This window comes from Pezoporus wallicus, unplaced genomic scaffold (genome assembly GCF_028554395.1).
Source record: "Pezoporus wallicus isolate ANWC-B61680 ecotype Strahan unplaced genomic scaffold, APGP_CSIRO_Pwel_v1 contig_8702, whole genome shotgun sequence".
In the NCBI taxonomy this organism is placed as follows: domain Eukaryota; kingdom Metazoa; phylum Chordata; class Aves; order Psittaciformes; family Psittacidae; genus Pezoporus; species Pezoporus wallicus.
The window spans coordinates 1,596,048-1,617,679 of record NW_026636754.1 but is presented as its reverse complement, the minus strand read 5'-3'; the positions used below and the strand labels follow the sequence as shown (position 1 = coordinate 1,617,679).

General features: G+C 39.2%; 1 protein-coding gene across 1 annotated transcript in view; it reads left to right on the top strand.

Annotated features, from left to right (window-relative positions):
- FOXK2 (forkhead box K2) overlaps nt 1-21,632 on the top strand; it is a 47,275-nt gene that overhangs the window by 11,725 nt on the left and 13,918 nt on the right. Inside the window, exon 2 of the mRNA XM_057401401.1 lies at nt 20,562-20,756. Within this exon, the coding sequence (XP_057257384.1) occupies nt 20,562-20,756 (195 nt within the window). The remainder of the gene's footprint in view (nt 1-20,561; nt 20,757-21,632) is intronic.

Here is a 21,632-nt window from a genome sequence, read left to right as displayed (position 1 = left end):
TTTTTCCTGGCAAAACTCTCATAGCTACATCACTGAGTTGAATAAATGCAATAGTTAAAGGTGGTTACCCTGTGCTATGAATGTGGGTTCTGAAATGAATGCAGGACTAAATTCAGAGTTTAGGGTGGGCTTAACTGTTTGTGGCTCTTTGTAGTAGTATTCATTCAGCTTTCTAGATACTGATAATTGATACAAACATTTTGGACCTGGAAACCACAGTGAGTATGTCAGTTGAAATGTTCAGATGCCAGGCACATTTAGTAACACAGGAAAGATGCAATAGGTGAAAACCACAGTAGAACTTCAGTTTGTTTATCCTCTTGAATTGAAATTCAAGCCTGTGTTTTTAAAACCTTTTCCTGGTATTGGTCTGTCCATAAAGCTGAGAAATGCATCTAGTGTGTATTACCAGCAAATACCAGAACAATTTAACAGTGCTCAAATGCCTTGTGAACCCTGGCAAGACAGAATAACCTGCAGTAAATGGCACAAAGCTGTATCATTTCTTGCCTGTTTCATTACTTAGTTCTCAACTGGCTGCATCCCTTCTCTTTTTTTTTTTTCCTCTTCAAGGGCTGTGGCCTCTGAGGAGCGCTCTTGTTTGAGTAGAATCACATAGTGCCTTGCGAAGTTAATGGGAGCTGATGAACTGTACAAGTCGTGAGTGGTTTAGCAGAGTAATGGGGTGAGATGAAGGTAACAGTGAGCAGCAAGCTGACAACAGAACAGGCTTTTCTGGAAGTGTTTCATTGTTACTTGTCATCTTGGCTTGACTATCCAATTCTATCAATGTCCAGGTTTTCTGTAACAAAACTTTCTTCCTTATAACTGAAATTCTGCCAGGATTCTGTTGGAACTTGAAACCAATTTAATTTTCTTAGCTGTTTTCTGTTTTGAAACTTTTTCTGTGGGCTAATGTGCTTGTTTCTCATATAGTATTTTTTCCTTAATGGCGTGATAGCATATACAAGAGTATTACCTGTTCCAGATGAAAAAAATCAGCACTAAAGGAATGTTAAAAGAAACTTGTCCAAAGATGAAATGAGAAACTCAATTCACAGTTGGGGAAGAATTTAGCTCCTTCCACCTGTCTCTGTTTTAAAGATGCAAGTTAAATTCTGAAAGCAGTTAGTGATCATGATTTTAAATTTCCTTCATGAATTTTGGCCTGTTGTGAATAGCTTTTACTGTGTGCTTCAGCACCAGCAGCCAGAGCAATCAGCAGCAAACACACCCTAGTACACAAATGTTTACTTTCCTGTCAGTAGTGAAATAACCCAGCTTGGTTTATGGTGTGGTTATTTGAGGCTGGAAGATTGAGCCTGGAAGAGATCACTAACCCCAGCTTGTTACTTAGCTATAAATAAGTTTGGTCTGCTGTGGGCTAGTAAGCACTCAAGATTCTTATGTGAGGTTATTCACTATTATCTAAGGCTGTGAGCAAAATGGGTGTCTGTAAGCCTTTCAAGAAAAGAAGCATGCAAACAATGAAAACAAAAGAAAAACAGAAAAAGAATAAAAGCAGCATGTGAATGTAGAAAATTCAGCCCTCAGTCAGAAGGATACAATCAAATTCTGCAAAAGTTTTAAGTTTGGGGTTAATGTGTCAAAGTTACTTTGGCTTAGTAGTAGCTGAAGAAAACATTACTCATATGTGTGTCTCTGTGTTGTTTGTGTTAGTTGGACTGCAGCTGACTAGTGTGCCATAAAATAATTGTACTTCACCTAAAAAGCTTAAAAGCATGGTTATATCGAATACAAAATAACCACAATGTCTGAGTGTGTGATTTTTTAATAGGAGAAGTAATAGGATGGTGGACATGGAGAGGAGACTGAAGGTGTTTCTGAGGAATTGAATGTGGTAGTTTAATCGGAAATGTTAGTTGTAAAAAATAGGCTTTTCTACAGTTTTTGGAATTAAGAAAAAAACACTGCAGTTGTGGAAATGAATATGGGAGATGGCAATGTAGAAATGTGCTGCCCAAGTCTCTTTCGGGAGGCTTGGGAAGGCAGGATGTGGTTTTGTTTTCCATAATCCTCTTGATTCCATTCTTGTACTGCAGCGTGTTTGTGCTTTATCTCCAAGGTGAACTGTTGAGTCTACAGCTTCTTCTTTTTGCAACAACGTTTGATATTAGTAGGATTCAGTGGTGGTTCTTCCAGTTAAATTTCTTATCTTGAATGTCTAAGTAGTTGAGGGTTAACTACTTTCAGAGAAATAGGTGAGTACCAGGGGGTTTGGGTGCCTGTTGCAGTGATGCATTGCATTTCAGCCTGGACATCCCTGGGCTCTGATTAAGGAAGTGTTGGGTACTGGATGTGTTACACTAATGCAATTTTGTCTTGCTTAAGACTGTTTTGCCTTTGTGGTAGCTGCTTGTTTGAACTTTCCCCAGGAGATTGAAAGAGGAGAATATGTGTGACTGCCTTATGCTTTTATAGGGATGTTCTGTGGTAAATGAATTGCTGACTGAGAACATACTGACAGTGTCTGGTACAGAGAGAGCAAAAAGTTGGGCTGGTAAAGTTCTTCACTGAGTGAGACTTTTATTTTTAAATCTGAAAGGTCCTTAGATAGATGCTTCATGCCATCACAGTCATTAGAATAACCCTCTTAAAGATGTTTCAAATGGAGACAGGATTTGACTTGTGCAGGTAATGATTTAATGCAGAAATAAAAAGGAAAGAGAAATCGCTCTAGGGGATTTCAAATTGAAATACTACAGGATGGGTATTTAAAAGGAAGTGAATAGATCTAATCATAGCCACTTGTTTGCATGCAGAAGGGGTTGGTACCAGGCATTAGCATACAGTAGGGAGATGGTGATCCTTTCTTAACAGTCTGTGTCAGCACTAGAAGCAACTTCCTTGGTACAGGTTTCACAGGAAAAGAAATGACTGTACAGTTGGGAGGCAGAGCTGTTACAGAAGAGAGATATTTGAAATTTGTTGTTTGAACACCAACTGAATTTGGTTTTCCTCTGTATGTTTTGGAGTCTTAAACTATACCATTGCATTTCATCATCATCTGGGCAAGGGGCTGCATCATACATATATATGTGTGTGTGTGTGTGTGAGACTCTGATAGTCTCCAAGTTGCCTCTAAGAATCACAGATACTACAACAGTCATTTTACATAATCTTACATAAACTGAGTCTACTAGTTTTGAAAGTTACTTCACACTACCACTGGTTATATTTAATGTAAGCTCTTCAAATGAGTTAGTGCCAAGCAAAGCATTGTTTGCAGTATGGAGAAATAACCTGCAAGCCAAAATGAGCGTGTATTCATTTTGAGTGGTGTGTGTTTCATGAGAGCTGCCCAGATCATGTCATCCCTGAAGGCAGCACATTTCAAATTTAAATGTTTGAGCTATTACAACACGGAACATGCTGGTGAATGGTGCCAATAACATACGCTGAACATATGACCAGCACATGCCCCCACTTCAGCACAGACCATGAATTACTTAGTTTGTTTTCCAAGCTGTTTATTTTTGCAAGGTTTTTCTTCCCTCTGTCAGTGTCAAGCACTGAGCCTTTTGTTTCCTTTTTTCCTTCTGTTTTTTTCCTCTTGCTGTTGATTCTTTATGTCTAGTTTTCTGCTGTGTTACCAGCACCCAGTCTCTATTTTGTGCTGGTACTTCCACGCTTGGTGTCTCGTGGTTGCACTGTTGAAACTTTGGAGACTAGTCTGATTATTTTCAACTTGAAATTGAGAGAGAAAATGACCTTATACTTAATCTTTTGGGACTTGGTCTATATTCGTTAGCTAGCTGTGATACTTCTTCTCTGTGTATATTATTTTACCATTATGTAAATTGCTGTTTCTTACCCCCCCCCCCCCCCCCGCCCCATCCCATGTTACCTTTAGTAGGTAAATGGTAAGCATCCACTCCATACGCCTGTTCTAATCTTTAAAACCACTTTTAATCACAGCTCAAGTTCACAGACTGCTTGTGATTTTTCACTTGCAGCAACTTTGTGCTGTGGATTCTGGTACAAAATGAGGAATACTGGAGAGCAACAGTAAATAAAACTTAGATGTACATACAAGTACGTTGCATGTTTGCAGTGTGTTTTATAACATTTTGGACAGTTTTGTCTCTCTGGAGGGGGTCAGGCTTGGCACGATTCATTTGATTTGGTGAGCTTTTCAGAATGTTACAATTATTTAAGTGTGCCATAGGCAGCAGGTTTAACACTGATATATATATATATATATATATATCATTGCTATAATCTATATACTTCTTTATATAGAGTATTCTTTTAAATTCTCATCTTTCCTGAGAGAGTGCACTGAGTTAAAGGATGCACTGTTACAGAAAGCTTTTGCTTCTCAAGTGTATTGGTATTTTTCAAGCATTTGCAGTAATTTAAAGTATCTTTCTCATTGAAGAGGGTGGGTGGGTTTGTTTTAATGTTCACATTCAATTTATATAGTAGTACAGTTTTATTAAAACATGGGTAGCACTTTCATCTCATTCTAAGCATAGCTGTGTGTAAGATTCAGTTTGTGAAGATAAGCTGTAACTAACCCTTTGGTTTCAAGGTTAGCTAAAAGAAGCTAATTGGGAGTTGCAGCCAAAAGAGTCATCCTGTTCCATCCGGTATGTTAGCTCTGGTGTTCACATTGTGTGATCAAGACAGATTAGCTTACTGGTAGGCCTGAAAAACAATCCCTTGGAAGAGGAGGAGAGAAGCAGGCTCAGGATTAGTTTTCTGTCAAGTCAGGAGTGCAGTTTTTTCCGTTACCAGATGGGAAGAAATTAATAAGATTGATAAAGTGTCTTCACAGTATCTTACATAGCAGTTTGGTCAACATTTGAGCTGTTGTAAAGGTTTTCTGCTCTTGCAGGGCCTTAGTGATTCTTTCAGATTCTAGATCCTGGCTCCAGAGCCTAGCTGGCTCTGGCACCACTAGGTCCCGTGCTGGCCAGTTCTTGCACTAGCCCCAGAGAGTACTATTTTCCTCCTAAAATACTTGCTTCACTGGGTTAACTGGTGATGCATTAGTAAGTTGAATCAGCTCGCTGAGGGGCCTGACGAGTCCTACGCTTAGCAAAGAAGTCCCTCGGACTCTGCAGGCAAGAGAGCTCCGTAATGTTTCTGGACACTGTTTCTCCTTCTGTGAGGAGTGTAGGTCATAGAGGTACTATCCACATATGGAAGTAGAAGAAGAGGAAAAAGCAAGTAAAAGGTGACCACTGTGGATTATGAACTTGGACTGGAAAAGCAGCAAAACTGTGCTTGTGCTATTTTAGTAGTTTCCCAAGTGTTCGTGTGATTGATGGTCTCATTTTGCACTTCACCGCAGAAATATCTTCAAATACAGATAGTTGATAACTAGTTTCTGGTAGTCTCCGTTAAGCTTTATGTGTTGTTTTTTTTTTGAGCAGTGAGGTTTAAGGGTTTCATATTGCATTTCAAGCTTTCTGCACCAAGTGATGGTGTCCTGTCTCATATAAACTGACTGTTGTTTTCTCAGGAGAGGGAGCAAAACTGATTGTAAGATATAATTTTGTAACTGAACTAATTAGTGCTCTTAAGGTTTTCCCCGTGTGATTCCCAGTGATGATTAAAGCAGTGTTAGCTTAAAAATATCTAGCAAACTTTTTTGGCTTTTTCTAAAAACCATGGCAAACAAACTTGTGCGTTAACATTTAGTGAAAAATTTGTAGTATGTGAGGTAGAAGTCTTGGCTCTTTCTTTTGGGGGGGGAAGGATGTTAGACGTAGTTTTATAGAGATTGTTTTTAATCATCTGTGGTGTCTGTTATCTTAGTTTTTAGCTTTTCTGACTTAAAGCCTGTGCATTGTTCTCTGTATACTGGAAAAGTCTGTGTATTAGAGTGCAGGCTAAGGCCGTGGTCATGCCCTACAGAATTGTTAAAATAACTCTTAGATCTTCATATTTTAATCCTTCTTCATTTTTGCTTTGATTTTTTTTTTTAATAGGCTTTAGACCCAGGAGTATCAGTCTTTTACTTTTCCAGATGGATGTTTCTAAGATCATAAAATAATTTGACATATGAATTAAAAATGAAGGAAATGGGCTCCTAATACATTAATAGTATTTACTGCTTCTTCTGTATTTATGATAACTTGAGCTTAAGTGCCACCTTATATAAGGTGTATATATAAGGTATATATACCTTATACCATGTTGGTATATTATTATACCATAATATAATACCATTAAATTATGGTATAATATCAACCATAATATGTTTGGATATTATGATATATGTCATGGTATTTATATGGTGCTTCCTCTGCTAACAGGGATTTTTAAAAAGATTTGTTCTCAGTATAAGTGTTTTTATCATTATTGAAGGTAGTATAATGCTTTATACACACATGGAAATGACGAAAGGCTTTCTGTAGCTAAGGATTAACATTTCATTTTAACATAATATATCTTTCTGAAAATCTGAATCTTTCAAATATTGGTTGATTTTCAAGTCTAAATGGAAAAATGTTAATTTAGGTACTGTGAAAATTAGTGTTTGCGGTTCTTTTTTGATGCAGTAGCATGTGCATGGAACTCATTTGCATCTTTTCAGCCTTGCTGTACAAGTGGATGCTGCAGTGAAATTTGGAAGGAATCACATGACTGATGAAATTGTTCTGAAATATGCCATCCTACATTCAGATCTCACTACAGAAATGTCTGATTTTATAGCAATCAATATTTGTGCATGACAGAAATGAAATAGTAACAGCAAAATGGTCTTCTGAGATAGGGGAGGGTCCAGCAGATAGATGGTATGTGGGGAGGGGAGGATGGAGAGTTCTTGATAACTTGAGGATTTTTGATATGTCAGTTTTCACAGTCCCATTCAGGGAAGAATGATGCTCAGTTGATAAGCTGGGGAAGCCGGACTTGAACAAGCATCACTTGTTTCATCGGGGTGTGTGTGTGTGTGTGTGTGTGTGTGTGTGTGTGAAAGGGAAGACACATTGCTTTATGTAAATCTAGGAGAGCCTTGCAAATGTCTGCTCATTGAGGGAAGTTTGTTGGAGCAGTTCAGCAAAATGTTCGTCTGTGTACAAGAACCTCTTTGGAGCTGATTGCATCTTGCTTTTTTTCCAGCATTTCAAAGCATTTCATGAACTTTGGTTCATCAGTCTGGTTGCACAAGAGAAGACTCTGCTCTATTAATCTATGTTCTAGAGGACTTTAATGTTGTGTCAGTTGCTGCGTACAGAGTTGGTTTGGCTCTAGCGTTTCTCAGAAGAAGACTCTCTTCACACTCACCAGAGTGTGAAGAAAGTGATGTACTGTGGGATAGCAAAGCTCTTCCCTGTGGGAGTGCTGAGGTGCTGGCACAGGCTGTCCAGAGAAGCTGTGGCTGCCCCATCCCTGACAGTGTTCAAGGCCACTGGTACAAGTAACAGACATGAGCTTGACAACTATTCATTGTCTTGAATGAGCTCCACTTTGTTATTAAAGGAAAGGGAATGAAGAGTCCTTCTTCCCCAGATATTTTTCAATATTCAGGATATAAATTTCACCTTTTTTTTTTCTTAATTGCTTGAAATACTATGTTTTTTTTTTCTTTTTGATAATGGAAAAGAAAAAATCCTGTTTCTCGTAGGTACATAGGAGATGAAGTTAGTGTAGCTTATCATCTTCAAATTCTTCAGTATATAGCTGTCTATATTTTAATTAGAACATATGCATTTAATGTGCAGTTTGTATGGTGTAGTAGTAAAGGACTGGTGAAATGAAAACACCTCTAGCTCTGTTTTGGAGGATGTGATGTATTCCTTGAGATACACGTGCATGAGTTACTTTCTGCTGTGTAGGCTTCATAGCCACCACTTGTTTTTGCTCCTTCAGCAGCCGCTCCTGTGCAACAAGCTGGGATTGAAATATTTCAGTCTTAATTGAACAGTCTCCCTTTCTCTGAAGATGTGTGTTTCACTGGTGCTCTGCCTCTTGAAGTGGTTGTCAGAGAAGGAAGATTTAAGGTATGATCCAGTCAGTGGTTTAAACAAAGATTGGGTGTTGAGGAAAAATATGTTCTGTTCCCAGCTCTATTGCATGCTTGCCAAAAGGACTTGGCTAATTCACAAATCTGTTTAATCTGTTTTTAAAAATGGGGATAATACTTCATGGGTGGAGGCAGGGGGATGATGAAATTCCAGTGCTCTTTTCTAGCACTTTGTATCAAGAGCTATTCTTTGCCTTTTAAAATTGATTCCTTGGGGTTTGAAGTGGCTTACTTTGTCTGCAGTGCAGACACCCTGCTCCTCTCCCTTTCCACTTGCCTCCCTTTCCCTGATTTTGAGGTCTGTTGATTCTGGTTTTGTCAGTGCTCCAGACTTTCTTGCATACACTCTTCCGGTCTGAGTGCTGCTATCTCTAACCTTTGGTGTGTCTTGAGTGCAAAGAACACTGGATCCTAAAGTGTTACGCTGCAGTGTGTGCAGTGCTTCAGTGTTTTCTAATGAAGGATGTTACAGAAATGCAGAGCAGTGTGTTTATTCAATTCTAGTTGTGACCTTGAAAGTAGTAAATATATAGGAACATATAAATGCCTTAGTTATTTACTAATACATAATACATGCCATGACTCTGAGAAATTTTATTCCTAGTGTAGCTTCTAGTATGTCATGTCTTTAGAGCAGTAGAAATGTTGCGAGGAATGCTTGACTTAAGTGGCCATTATCCATCCTATTAACAGTGTCTGCAGTCCAGATACTGACTTTCTTGGTCAAGCTAGAAGGTCCCAAGTTAACCAAATTTTATTCTCTAAGTCTTGAATATGCACTTGTGTTCACAAGCAGAGTTCTACACTTGCTCTTATGACCAGTGTCTTCTGGAAGCTTATTTTTCTGTATTAGTTCAAATTTCAGTCTTTTAAAGGGAATGGTTGAAACAGTTGCATAATAAAACATTTCCTTACATAGTGAGAAATACTTACAATAGTGCTTTTAAATTAAGGTGTCATGGTGGTTTTACTTGACATTTTTGAGGTGAGGTTAGACTGTGAGATGACTTAAATTTACTAAAGCATCATCAAACTTCTGTATTTGGGCTAAAGCAGTTTTCTGCCTGGTTAGTAAATCAGGTGAAGGTGCTCCTGGTAACAGATAAGTGGAGTAAGCCTGTGGCTGGGAACAGAACTAGTGCAAGAGGCAGGGAAGAGCCTGCCTTGTTTGGCAGTGCTGAGCTCTTACATCGCTGTATCCCAAGAAACCATCCCCAAGATGAAGCTTTTATTGCTAAGAGCCTGGTTGGTACCTTCCTGGCTTCAGGAATCTTGGCTTACAGTTTTCATTACTTCACTAGGTGTTTGGAGTGAGTTTCATTTTGCTTAATACTGGGCAGTGTGTGACTGAATGAGAGTGTATGTGTGTCTACACATACACTCTCTTTAAATTAAAAATAACCATCCCTAGACCTGATTTCTCCAACCGGTTTCAGCTTTTCCCTTCTCTGGGCTGTACACCATGTAGTGTCTGTTCATTTTCATTCACTAGAAAGCTAAATGACTAACACAGGTACAGGTTTATGCTTGGAGAAATTAATCCCATGCTTCATGTTTGTATGCTATACCCTTTCCTTCTTTGTACTGTTGTTCTTTTATCAGTACAGTGACAATGGTTAACAGATTCTCATGAACACTTCTTAGTTTATTTTGTTATTCCTGGACAGATTTCTACTTACATGACTATCTGACTTGTTAAATCATGTCTGCTAGTTTAAATTGGTTTTATCCTTCTGTACTTCGCTGCTGCCCCTTACAGCAGCCCATGGTTTGAGAGCTTAGCATGATCTGAGAACAGCTCAGGAGCAGTGCTTCTTGAGGAATATTTTCTAATAACAACGTGTTTGTTGTCGATTAAATGGTTTCTTTACTTTGCAGTCTTTCAGACTCTTTGGAGTCTTGATTGCTCCTTGAGTGCCCACAGAAGTGATTAAGGATAAAGTAAGTTTATGTAACGCTGTGGAGCAGGCCACGCATATAAGCTCTATAGAGCGTCTGCACCTTCACTAGAAACGTTTTAGGAATTTGCACATAGAAGAAGAATTGGGAAGTGGTTTGAACAGACATTCTGCCGAGTGCAGTTGGTTAAAAAAACCCATCTTGGAATACAATACAAAATCTTGATTCCTTTTGAGATACCCAGCCCAGCAGTATCCCCAGGGTGAAACAAGTATGGAGTGGCCCTTGCGCATCAAACACCTTTAGGTTGGTAATTGTGAAGTTTAATAAATGCCTGTAGCTTTTAGAGAGGAGCCTGAAAAAAGTCTGTTCTTTGACCAGACAGGCATATATAAGGGGGAAATGAAACACTGCTGTGTACTCAAAATTAGCGTTGGTAGGAAGCAGTTTTTGTCACTCTTCAATGGCCTGAGTTAGTCATGGATTTCTGTGTGAAATAAAGGACTATTCTGCTCTTGGAAGCAGAATTCTGTCTTGAAAAGCCTGCCTAAAATAAACTTTGTTTCCTTGACTCAGGAATAATGATTTTTTTTTTTTCTCTGCGGCCTTGCCCCTGTGGGTAGCTGTTCTTTGGGTAATGATTAGGGAGGTTTGGCATCATTTTGCAGTAGAATGCAGGTCTCTGATGTAATAAATGAAGTCTTTTGCTGCTAAAGTAACGTGTGAGTCATAAATGCTTTTTTTATGATTATGCTTGCGTCAAAACACATCATGACGGCACTTGTTCACTGTACTTCCCCCTACTGTTTTAATTGGAAGGAATAGTAAAATGCCAAATGCTGTAGGCTTGGCTCTGAGCAGTTATGTTTAGTTTGCTGAGAGCTTTTTATTTAGCACCGCTTCCGCCTGAATTTTTGCTTGCCTTTGAATCCCCTGCAACTGAGGGGGAGATGCCAGGCACCTCTGTAACCACCTAACTTGCTGCTAAAGGGTAGAGCGGGTTTGGTTTATCTCCTTCAGCTCAGCTATAATTGTCAGTCGTGTTTTACAGAAAGTTGTGAATGGTATTTACTGTTGTGAAAGTTTGAGTTTGCATGTTTGATAATAGGAAAGTATTGTTAAATGCAGTTATCTAGTAGGAAGAAGAAATGATGATTGATCTTTTTACTTTCCCGTTGTTGTTTAGTTTCTGTTTTTTTTTAAACAGGAAACTGTTGTATTATAGAGTTATGTATGCTCTGTGGGGACTTGAAATAGCTCTTTGAAATTTGGCAAAGAGGCACACAGTCTTTTGGACAAATTTTGTTTTGATAGTTTAGAATGAAATTTAAGTGTAGAGACCACACAACCTGACTGCATACAGCTTTTGTGTACGGAGATGCTAAATACCCGAAAACGCAGTGTTTCCATAGGCGGAGTTTCTTTTGTATTCACAGGCTGGGGAGCCTCAAATTCCAGAGGCATTACATGAGCAGTTTTAATGAATTAGTGTCTGGTTTTCCTGCAGCAGATGTGACAAGCAGCTTTATAAGCTGCTTCCCATCGATCGCTGTTTTCCAGCTCCTTTTGTGTCTTTCTTTTGCTTAGAGAAAAGCAACGAAGAGCTTGGTTTCTACAGTAACTGCTGCCTACATTCTTGCCTGCAGGCCAATTTCTTTCTCAGTTCCTGCAGCCTGTGTAGGGCTACTGTATTGAATTTCTTAGGTTTTGTTTGGTTTTTTTTTTCCCCATTTCTTGCTGGTTTAAATATTTTACCCTTTAAGAAAGGAGAGTGCAGTGGGAATTTGTGATTTTGAGATATGTATTTGTAATTAACTGTAGCACATTTCCAGTGCTGTAGGATAACCTAAATGTTTTTGCTGCTGATCAATAGCAGTGTTTGTGTGGTTGGTATATAAAGAAAATGCAGTGTTTGACTGCTAAAACAAGAACTTCTGAAAATCTGTAATAGCACTTTGATTAATGATTGTTTCAGTAGCATCGTAGTGCAGGGGAGGGGTGAGATCAGCTTTAAGTTAATAGAATAATTTACATTTGCAGCAAAATCTGTTGAACATCCTCAGGACACATCAAGTCTCAGCTCTTAAATGCCCGTGAAAAATTATTGTGAACATAGGGTTAAAAATGGGTTATTTATTGTTAGCCTTCTGAGTGGGAAAGAAGAATTGGACACCGTTTCAGACAGGAGCATGTGTTTATTACTCAGTTTGTATTTGCTGCTAGTGGTTCAGGAATGTTCCGGTTGTCGTCATCAATACTCTGTTGTCACAGGATCATTTTTTGACGCAGACAGGATTGTTCCAGATCCTTCCCCAAGCGGGTTAGCTCCATTCCTGTAATGAATACTGACAACTTTACATACGACTTATGCACTTGCTAAAACATGAGTAGGGAAATACGTAACCTAGTTTTCCTACAGGGGAGCCATTTACAACTATATCATATTTTCAGCCTTTGCTTAGAATTTGGTGAAAGCATTTTGTTGGCCAACTTGAATTAACATGAGGCTACAGCAATATTTCATCACTTCTGATGATGCATACATCTTTGCTTTTGAATCTTAACACATCTGAGTGTGCAGATCAGTGATCTTCAGGGCTTTTTTTCATGCTGCTTTATGTCACTCTGGAGACAGTGATGGCACACCTGAAAAAAAACACAGATAATTGTGACAAGCATGCCCAGGGCTCAGAATAGACAGTCTAATTGCTGGTTTAAAAATCTGAGTGTTTTGTTCCTTATGGTATTAGAGGTTGAGTTTTCTGCAGAGCCCTCGCATCCTCTGTTTGTGGAGGGCATGCTTTGCAACTATTGATCTTTGGTCAACAGAAATCAATTGCAAAGGATGCAGAGAATTAAGGGGAACACGTGTGAGGTTATGATTCACCCCCCCTCCCCCCCGAGGAAAAAGCTGCCACTTTTAAAAGGGTGTTTGCTTTTTTGGTAACCTCTAGAAGTGTCTTGACTAGTAATGGGCAAATGTAATTGTGTTTAAATTTGTGGTAAATTAGCCAAGTCAGGACTTAGTTTAAAATCATGGAATCAGGAACAAGGAGGAATCCATCCTAACACAGTGTGTGTGTGTACATGTACATGTGGGCAGTCCTGCTGTTTCTGCTGGGGTAGTTTCTCACATTGCTTCACAGGGTGTGGCCAAGAAGAGTATTAAAAACCTCTGTTCTTAAAAAGCCACTGGAGGAGTTGGGCTTTGTTTCTTTAATACAGATTTTAGAAATTGGCTGGTTTGAGACCATCTTGCCGTGTCAGTAGAGAAAACTGGACACTCCTTTCTTCTCTTACCAGCAATGTAGAAAGCTTTACAATTGTTAAGCTAAAATTCTTGATAGGAATCCTTGATAGTGTTGTACCTCATGGAGATGAACATGGACCTGTACTAAAAAATTGCTCATTAAAAAAGTTCTCTCTCTTTTGGATGATGATGATAATAATCTGATTAATATTATGGCATACTGGATAACCCTTTTTCAGCGTATTCATTATAAAAGTTCCTGTTGTCATTTCTCACACTATGGATAGTTTTACAGCAGCACTTCTTTATGTAATCCTAGAAAACTCTTGTAAAACAAATCTCTAAGCCGTTACTTGTGCTTAAGAGTCAAGGAAAAGCTTTACCACAAGAATTTGTAAATTTTTTTTCCTAATAACCTATGCTTTGTTAGTAATAATTCAGTTCTGGAGTTTGCAGGCAGCTACTTAATATTGTGACTCTTTGGATGGATTCAAGTATCTACCTTCATTAGTAGCTTTTAAATATTTGGTACATTAAGCTTATCATGAAATTCTGACTCTGCTTTAAAGTGGCCCTGTTTTTTAAAAAAGTTTTGGGTTTGTTGATTCTATTCAGGTCTAAAGATGATAACTGTACTCTGGAAGGGGACTGCAGTATTGACTTCCAGTTCAGTTAAACACAGCCCAAAGTCTTAAAAATCAAGTCTGGAGGGGAATAATTTAAGCTGACTGCTCTTGGTGTTGAATAGTGAGAAAACTTTGGGATAAAATTCAGAAGATGAGGAAGTTACAAAATTAAATTCAATTTTTTTTGGAAAGGGGTAGGCTGAGTAAAGCAGCCACTTTTTCCTTGACGTGGGGACTGTTGCTTTTCTCCAAGTTAACAGAAGTTACTTCTTTCAGGTATCTCAAAGACATGGATTTGCATCTCTCCTGACAGGTTTCCTAGAGTTGTGTGTGTAGGATTAACTCGTGAGAGGAGCTGAGCTCAGCTCTCTTTAGAGATGCACCTTTTTCCCAGGACATGAAAGCATAATACACAGACTTTGCAAAGACTGAAATTATATGTAATTATACTTCGACTTTTTGAGCTTTTTTTTTACCTCTGTGGTATTTCTAGTTGCTTTTGCGAAGACTCATCTTTTAAGCCTTGCTTTGTCAAAACTTGGTTAAACCCAATCACTGGATCTAGTTTCTGATTCACTTCTTAATAATCCATTGTGGTGAAATCAATAAGAAATGAAGCAGCAAACTGAGAAGAGATGAAATTGTTGTCCCTGTTGTTTCATACTGAAAATCACCCATTATGAGGAATTCATACAAATTGTGTCCCTTTTTTAAGTACCCTGTTCTACAGACACTTGAATGCCTCCCAGTTTTACATGATAGCCTGAGATTTACAGACAGTGCAGAGAAAGTGGTACCTAACCTTGTGCAACCTTCTGTCCTTGTAGAACTGGGGTCAGTGCCGTTACTCATCGGTGACTTGGGATATAGGATATCTGTTGCAGGTCACAGATAATGCTGAATTCAGGGTGGGGGATGGTTAATATGGTGCTGGAGTGCAGAGCTGTCATCTAGAGGGACACTGACAGACTGGGCTGAAGGGAACCTTGTGAAGTTTAGCAAAGACAAATGGAAAATCTTGTATCTGAGGTGGGTAAAGGCTGGGAATGGCTGACTGGGGAGCAGCTCTGCAGAGGATGAGTAAGATCCTGAGGGAGAGGAGGTGGTATGTGCTTCAGCAGTACACCTTGTCATGACAGAGGCTGGGCTCGTATGGGCAGTAACAATTTTGGGCCCTCAGCACAAAATGGAGGGCTGCTGGGATGCTTATTGGATCTGGCACGCATGGGGAGAGGCTGAAAGACCTCAGGTTTGTTATTTTCTCTCCTGTAGAAGCTCAGAGGTGGATCTGGGTGCAGCCTTTCCCTGCCTAAACAGGTGTTATAGAAAAGATGGAACCAGGCTGTGTTGAGAAGCTCACAGTTTGAAGATGAGCAGCTGTGGCAAGTTGCAATAGAAATTATACCTGGACAAATGAGAAACCCTTCACCACTAGAGTGGCTCATTACAAGAATTAATTGTCCAACTCTGTCCCTGGAAAGCTGTAGATTTGATTAGACTAAGGCCATGAGCAGCCTAGTCTGACTTGGAAATTAGCCCTGCTTTGAACAGGAGATTGGGCTAGAGACCTTCAGAGGTCCCTTGCAAGCTCAGTTTCTCTGTGGTTCTGTCTGAGTGATATGCAAACCCAATTTTTGCTTGACTTCTAAATTAGAACTGAACCAAAAGTGTGTCTGGAAATATGCACTGCAGCATCTTCCTGGTGACTTAAGCTTCAAAGTGTGCATATCTTCCACCAGAAGTATAAATATCCTAATTGGCTGTGGGGATTGCTTTTACTGGAGTGATGGGGAAAGACCCAACTGGGATGCAAATCATAAGCAGCTAGGCAAGAGGAACTAGAAAAGGGATTAGTTTTGAATCTCCCTTCTATGGAAGAGGGGCCAGATCTGGAAATACAGTGATTCACGTGTTTTTTTTTTTTGCTAGTTCAGTAATCAAAATAGGGGAGGAGAAGGAAGTACCAATGACATTGCTTTTGCCTACTGTACTGGCAGAGAAAACCAGGCTGAAAAAGGTCTGTTGGGTGGTTCAGGTGGTGATTACCTCAGTTTCTCCTTGAGGTGAGTTATACTGTTGTCCATGCTTGTATGTAAAGTATTTGAAGTCAAAAAATGACACAGGCAATCTCTCAGATGCTGCCTGGATTCTTCCTTGTGGATCTTGCTTTTTTAATGTAAAAAGTTGACGATCTTGGCTCTCAGTAAATCAACAGGAGTTTGAAAACTCTCACCTTGTTATTCTTTTAGATGTATTTAAAATACAGGGGCATCCCCAAGTTAAGTGGTGTTCAGTGTCATAGTGTGAAGAGTTGAATTGTACAGTTGGGGCTACCATGATTTAGTGGGTTATTAGTGCCAAACTCCTATAATCTATTTGAATGTAAAATCTGGAGATGCTGATAAAAGAACAGCAGGTTGGCAGCTTCTCTCCAATTTTGGGCCTAGTTCTTAAAAGACAATTAAAAAAATGGAATAATTCAAAGGATACTGAGGCACTGAATGTCATAGCAGGGTACAGGGAGGAATTGAATTCCTACTTCTATAGTTTGGTTCCCCAGGTAGACAGGAGGGAATTCCTCGTTTTCAGTCAGATTATATTTTCATATAGGCAGAATTACAAGTATATTATCATCTTTTCCTTGCAGTACAGGCAGAATCACTGAGGAGAAGTGAGAAAATATTAGAAATACAGGTGTGACAAAACAAGACTTTGCACATTTTCCCTCAAGACGCTTTACCTGGCACCCTGCGAAGTTGTTCACCTCCTTAGAGATAGTGCCTAAATCAACATCTCTCCATCCTGCTGGGAGCTCTAGAAATAGCAAGAGTTTTCTAGGGAATAGTTTGAAATGATTTGATGCTGCTTGTCTGTTCTCCAGTACTCAACCCAGAGAGAACTTTTAAATAACTAGGCTCGTGAGTTGCATTTTAGTTGTGACACCTCTGCTGCAGTTTCCTGGCATTGCCCACTGTCCTTTGTGATGCTCTGTAAAAGCACAAGGCGAGTACTTATCATAATCAATAAATGTACAAAATTATTCAAATGTGGATCCTGTGAACAGTTGTTTAAAATACATAAAATACAGTGCTGGCACATCAGCTAAATACTGCTACTTGTTTCCATCACATAGATACCTAATACACTTTACATGATAGGCTGTTTAAACATGGATGTCTGTAAACATTTGTTTGTAGGAATCTGTTGAATCTATTTTGGTGGCTCTGTTGGATGTCCTACTCCAAATGGCATCATCCTGTTAAGAATGGTAGTTGAGTAGATGAGGTGCAAGGTGCCAGCTTACGAATATACTGTTTTTTTCTTTCCATTTTTAAGTGGGTTATATAGATGAGTGTCTTCTACAGCAACCAACCTATGGTAGTACATTGTGAACCTATTGTAAATGCTTTAAATAGTGAGTAAAATCAACTTCAGCTTGCTGTAGACTAAGTGCTTGATGAGGTCTTTCACTGTAGGTGTGCTGTGGTTTTTTAGTTCATTATGTAACTAAAGAATATGCCAAAAACAGCTTGATTCTCATCAAATTAGAACATGTTCCTTACTTTGATTTTGGAAATAAATGTACAGTCATGTTAATGCAGCTTACTCAGAAAAACTGTTGGCTGGTACATGCTCTTTATTCTGCTTTTTGGACAAATTTTGCTATCTAAAAATATGCTTCTATTAAAACCCCTCTATTTACAAATAGAAATCAATGGACAGATGTGGTCTTTTGTGGTTATATTTAGGTGTTTGCGTGTTCTAACCAGGTGGTGTTTTGTGAGTTTATTGTGTCTTCCTTAATAAGGTCATTCCTTCAAGCTCAGCATGGGAAGTGCTGTAAACTGTAACACCTTTGGGTCTGAATATAGCTCCTGACTGTAAGTTCACGTTTGTTTGGCGCATTTGTAACCTATTCCATACCCTTGATTAGTCAGAGCTCCTGGGTTTTGGGTGGTTTTTGGTTTTGTTTTCCAAACTTGAGCAACATTTGGGAGCACCATTTCTCTGCTGTACTTTGAAATCTGTACTTTAGTCTTACCTGAGTAAGCTGTCCTTACCTTTTTTGCAAAAGATGCCCACAGGGAAAACAGTGTATTAAGGGGTTGCAGTAGTGTAAGAAGGGAGGTAGTTTAATATGCTTACATGGAATATTGAAGAAATTTTCGAGTATACATTTTATATTTCCGTATTTCTGATATTTGTGCCTAAGTTGTGAAGGTTACCTTCTCCCTGTCCTTACCCCACCCCAGCAGTAAAACTGTGGTTGCTCATTGTTATGTGCTGAGTTTTTTAACTGGGCAGTAAGAAATCCAACCAGTGAAAGAGCGTCTAAAGCTATGTCCAATTACTCCCACATTTTACTGAAGTTGAAATAAGTTTGGTCTGAAAAGCATTCAGTTATATTTTCATGTATGCAGTAGCCTTGTGTCGCGGTTTAGATTTACGATTAGGCACACTCTGGTCAGATTTGTTGGTATTTCAAATCTTTGTGCCCCATATTTGGTGCCAAAAAGAACTGCTGTGGTTTAAGCCCACCTGGTAACTCTGAACCACAGCCGCTCACTCACTCTCCTTTTTTTTACCCCCTACTCCCAGAGGGATGGGGAGGAGAATCGAAAGAACGTAAATCCCAGGGGTTGAGATAAGAACAGTCCAGTAACTAAGGTATAACACAAACCCATTACTGCTACCACCAGCAAGAGGAGAGAATACAATTGTTCACCACCTGCCCACTGATACCCAAATGGACCCAAGCAATGATCTGGGCCTTCCGGGTAACTCCCCCCAGTTTCTGTAGTGGGAATGCCATGCTGTGGTTTGGAATACCCCTTTGGGTACTTTGGGTCAGGTGTCCTGTCTCTGCTTCCTCCTGGCTTCCCATGCCCCTCCTCACCAGCAGAGCATGAGACTGAAAAGTCCTTGATTGGAATAAACATTACTTAGCAACAACTAAAAACATCAGTATTACCAGCATTGTTCTCAGGTGAAAGTGGAAAAACACAGCACTGCACCAACTACTAAGGAGGAGAAAAATGGCTGCTACAGCTGAACCCAGGACACCTTGTAAAACATAGAGAACAGGTGACTAAAGTTTAAATCTGTCTCTGTATCAAAACAGATGGTGATCACTTACAGGGATTTTTATTTCATCTTCAGCAAAAGGGTGTCTGTAGCTACCCTCTGCATGCACTTGAGCAGTGTTGTCAGGAGCAGTCATTAACTGAAATGTTCAGGAAACATTTTTATTAGCGAAACAGCGGAGACCTCATTCAAACTAAAGCAGTATAAGCAAAGAAATAAGTTGTTACTGAAGATACTAGAAAACCCTAAACCACAAAACCCAACCCAGAAATTGGTCCATTTAACTTTCTTGCTGAAATGCATGTGCAGTTTTTTGGCATAGATTCTGTTCCTAATTTAGTACATGGAGCATGTTTCAGAAATAGGTCGGCTGTTAAATTCGGACGTGGTCCATACTGAGAAGTAAGACTGAGAGAAAAGGAAGGTCATTGTCAATTCTTTCTTTTTCCTGATCCTTGGGTGTACATTGTAGGAAAAAAGAATCACTATGGTGCACGTGGCAGGAGATGTCACAGAAATCAAATGCTGCCTTTGTTCTATAAACACCTTCAGATTGATTTGAAGAAATGCTTTAAGGCTACTCCACAACTGAGTGTTCCAATTCTTACATCACTTTTCTCTGGAAAAATATAATAAGCATAAGTAATCACTTCTGTTTATGGTCTGTATCTTGCATTCATACCTGTGTTTCTTAGGCATGCTGTTGTTTCCTATCTTTATAAAACTAGATCTACCTAGAATCACCTTAACCTTAGAAAATGTTATGGGTTTCTTTGGTATTGTGTTGGTGGAAAGTTCTTTTCATCATGTGGAAGAGGTACGTGAATATAGTTGTGGGTTTAATGCTGGGTGCAGTCTTAACAGCTTAAGGGAAGATATTAGAGTTGTTGAATTGCATTTTTATAGATGCTTTTTCGAGAGAAATTTAGGTTTTTCTTGTTCAGTCTGTTTATTTACTGCGAAGTTGTAAACAGTCTGTTTAACTGGGTTAAGTTCTAAATGCTATATACAGAGATGCAGAACGAAAAATACCCGAAAGTGCATTCATTGTGTTTTGTTTTCCAAATTTTTAGACAATTGCACATTGTTAATTTATCATTAATCTTTAAATTTGGCATGTAGCCTTTAGTAGGATAGGAAGAAGGGCTCTTAAATTCAGCTCTGAGAAAAAAATACTTGAATGTAGTGGTACAACAGCAATATACTCCTTAAATGACCAGAATTAGGATTGATAGTTATTTAATAAGTATTTGAAGAGAAATCTTATCTTCTAGGTAGACCACTCTGTGAAACTGGGTAGACCTCAAACTGGTCAAAATGTATGCTCCCAACTACTTGTGACTTGTTTATTTACTGAAGCTGTTCTTTGGCATCATAAAACAGTCTTCAAAGTAGGACTTGTTTTAGGGATAGTTGCAAGATCAGGGTGACCTTCAAGAAATTTAGAGGCAACACATAAACTGTGCTTGTTATAAAGAATTACATTTGCTTGTATTTCTTTCCCAGTTTTCAACCTGCTTACTTGGGGGTCTTTTTCTGGCCACATTGCTCTTTCTGTATGAGCTATAAAATGAAGATGGTTACAAGTGATTTACTGAACCTTTTGATTTTTAAATTAGGTTGGGTGATAGGTGCAAGTTATGCAGAAAATCTGACATTCTGTAAAAAGTGGCTTATATATTTGTGTTTTATTTTTCAGCTGTACTTTCAGGTTTCCCAGCACAAACATCAAGATAACATTCACAGCTCTGTCCAATGAAAAGAGAGAAAAACAGGAGGCCCCGGAGTCCCCAGTGAAGCCTGTGCAACCCCAGATCTCTCCCTTAACAATAAACATTCCAGACAACATGGCTCACCTGATCAGCCCTCTCCCTTCTCCCACAGGAACTATCAGGTATTTAAACCCTGCACATTGGATATGGGGCAATGTATGGTTAGCAATATGAGGCAGCTTTCTAATTCATTTTAAGTATTTTGTGTTTGTGGTAAAAGTTTAGTTGAAGCTCAGCATTACCTGCCTTGGAGACAACCACCATTCTGCTAAGTAATGAGATAATTACATGAGTAGCCTTTACTATTCAACTGTAATACGTGTAACAGTTTGCTCAGGAGCTTGGCATTCTTAGTACAGCAAAGGAGGGTATCTTTGTCTTGCATTCCAAATGATTTGGATTGCTTTTTATTCTTGCATGCTTATGGCAAGACTTTAAATGAGATAAGTCTAAATAATACCATTTTAAAACATTCTGCTCAGTCACTGTCCCCTGAAGTTGATAATCAGAAAAAAGGTGGATTTTTTGGTTATTTCGTGGTTTGAGCCCAGCTGGCAGCTAAGTACCAGCCATCCACTTGCTCTCTCCTCTGCCTTCCCAATGGGATGGGGAAGAGAACTGGAAAAAGTAAAATATAAAATATAATAATACAACAACAGTTATGGTAGGAGAGAGAGAGAGGAAGGAATAAACTCGCCCCCTGAAAAAAAACCAAGTGATGCAGTTACAGTTGCTCAGCACCCACTGACTCATGGCCAACTTATCCCCAAGCAGTGATTGGCCCCTCCTGGCTGAATCTCCTCAGTTTATATTCTGGGGGTGATGTTCTGTGGTGTGGAATATCCCTTTGGGTAGTTTGGGTCAGTTGCCATGGCTGTGTGTCCCCCTGGCTTCTTGTGCCTGTTCTCACTGGCAGAGCATGAGAGTCTGAAAAGTCCTTGATCAGGGTAAGCACAACTGAGCAGCAACTAAAACTTCAGTGTGTTATCAGCTTTATT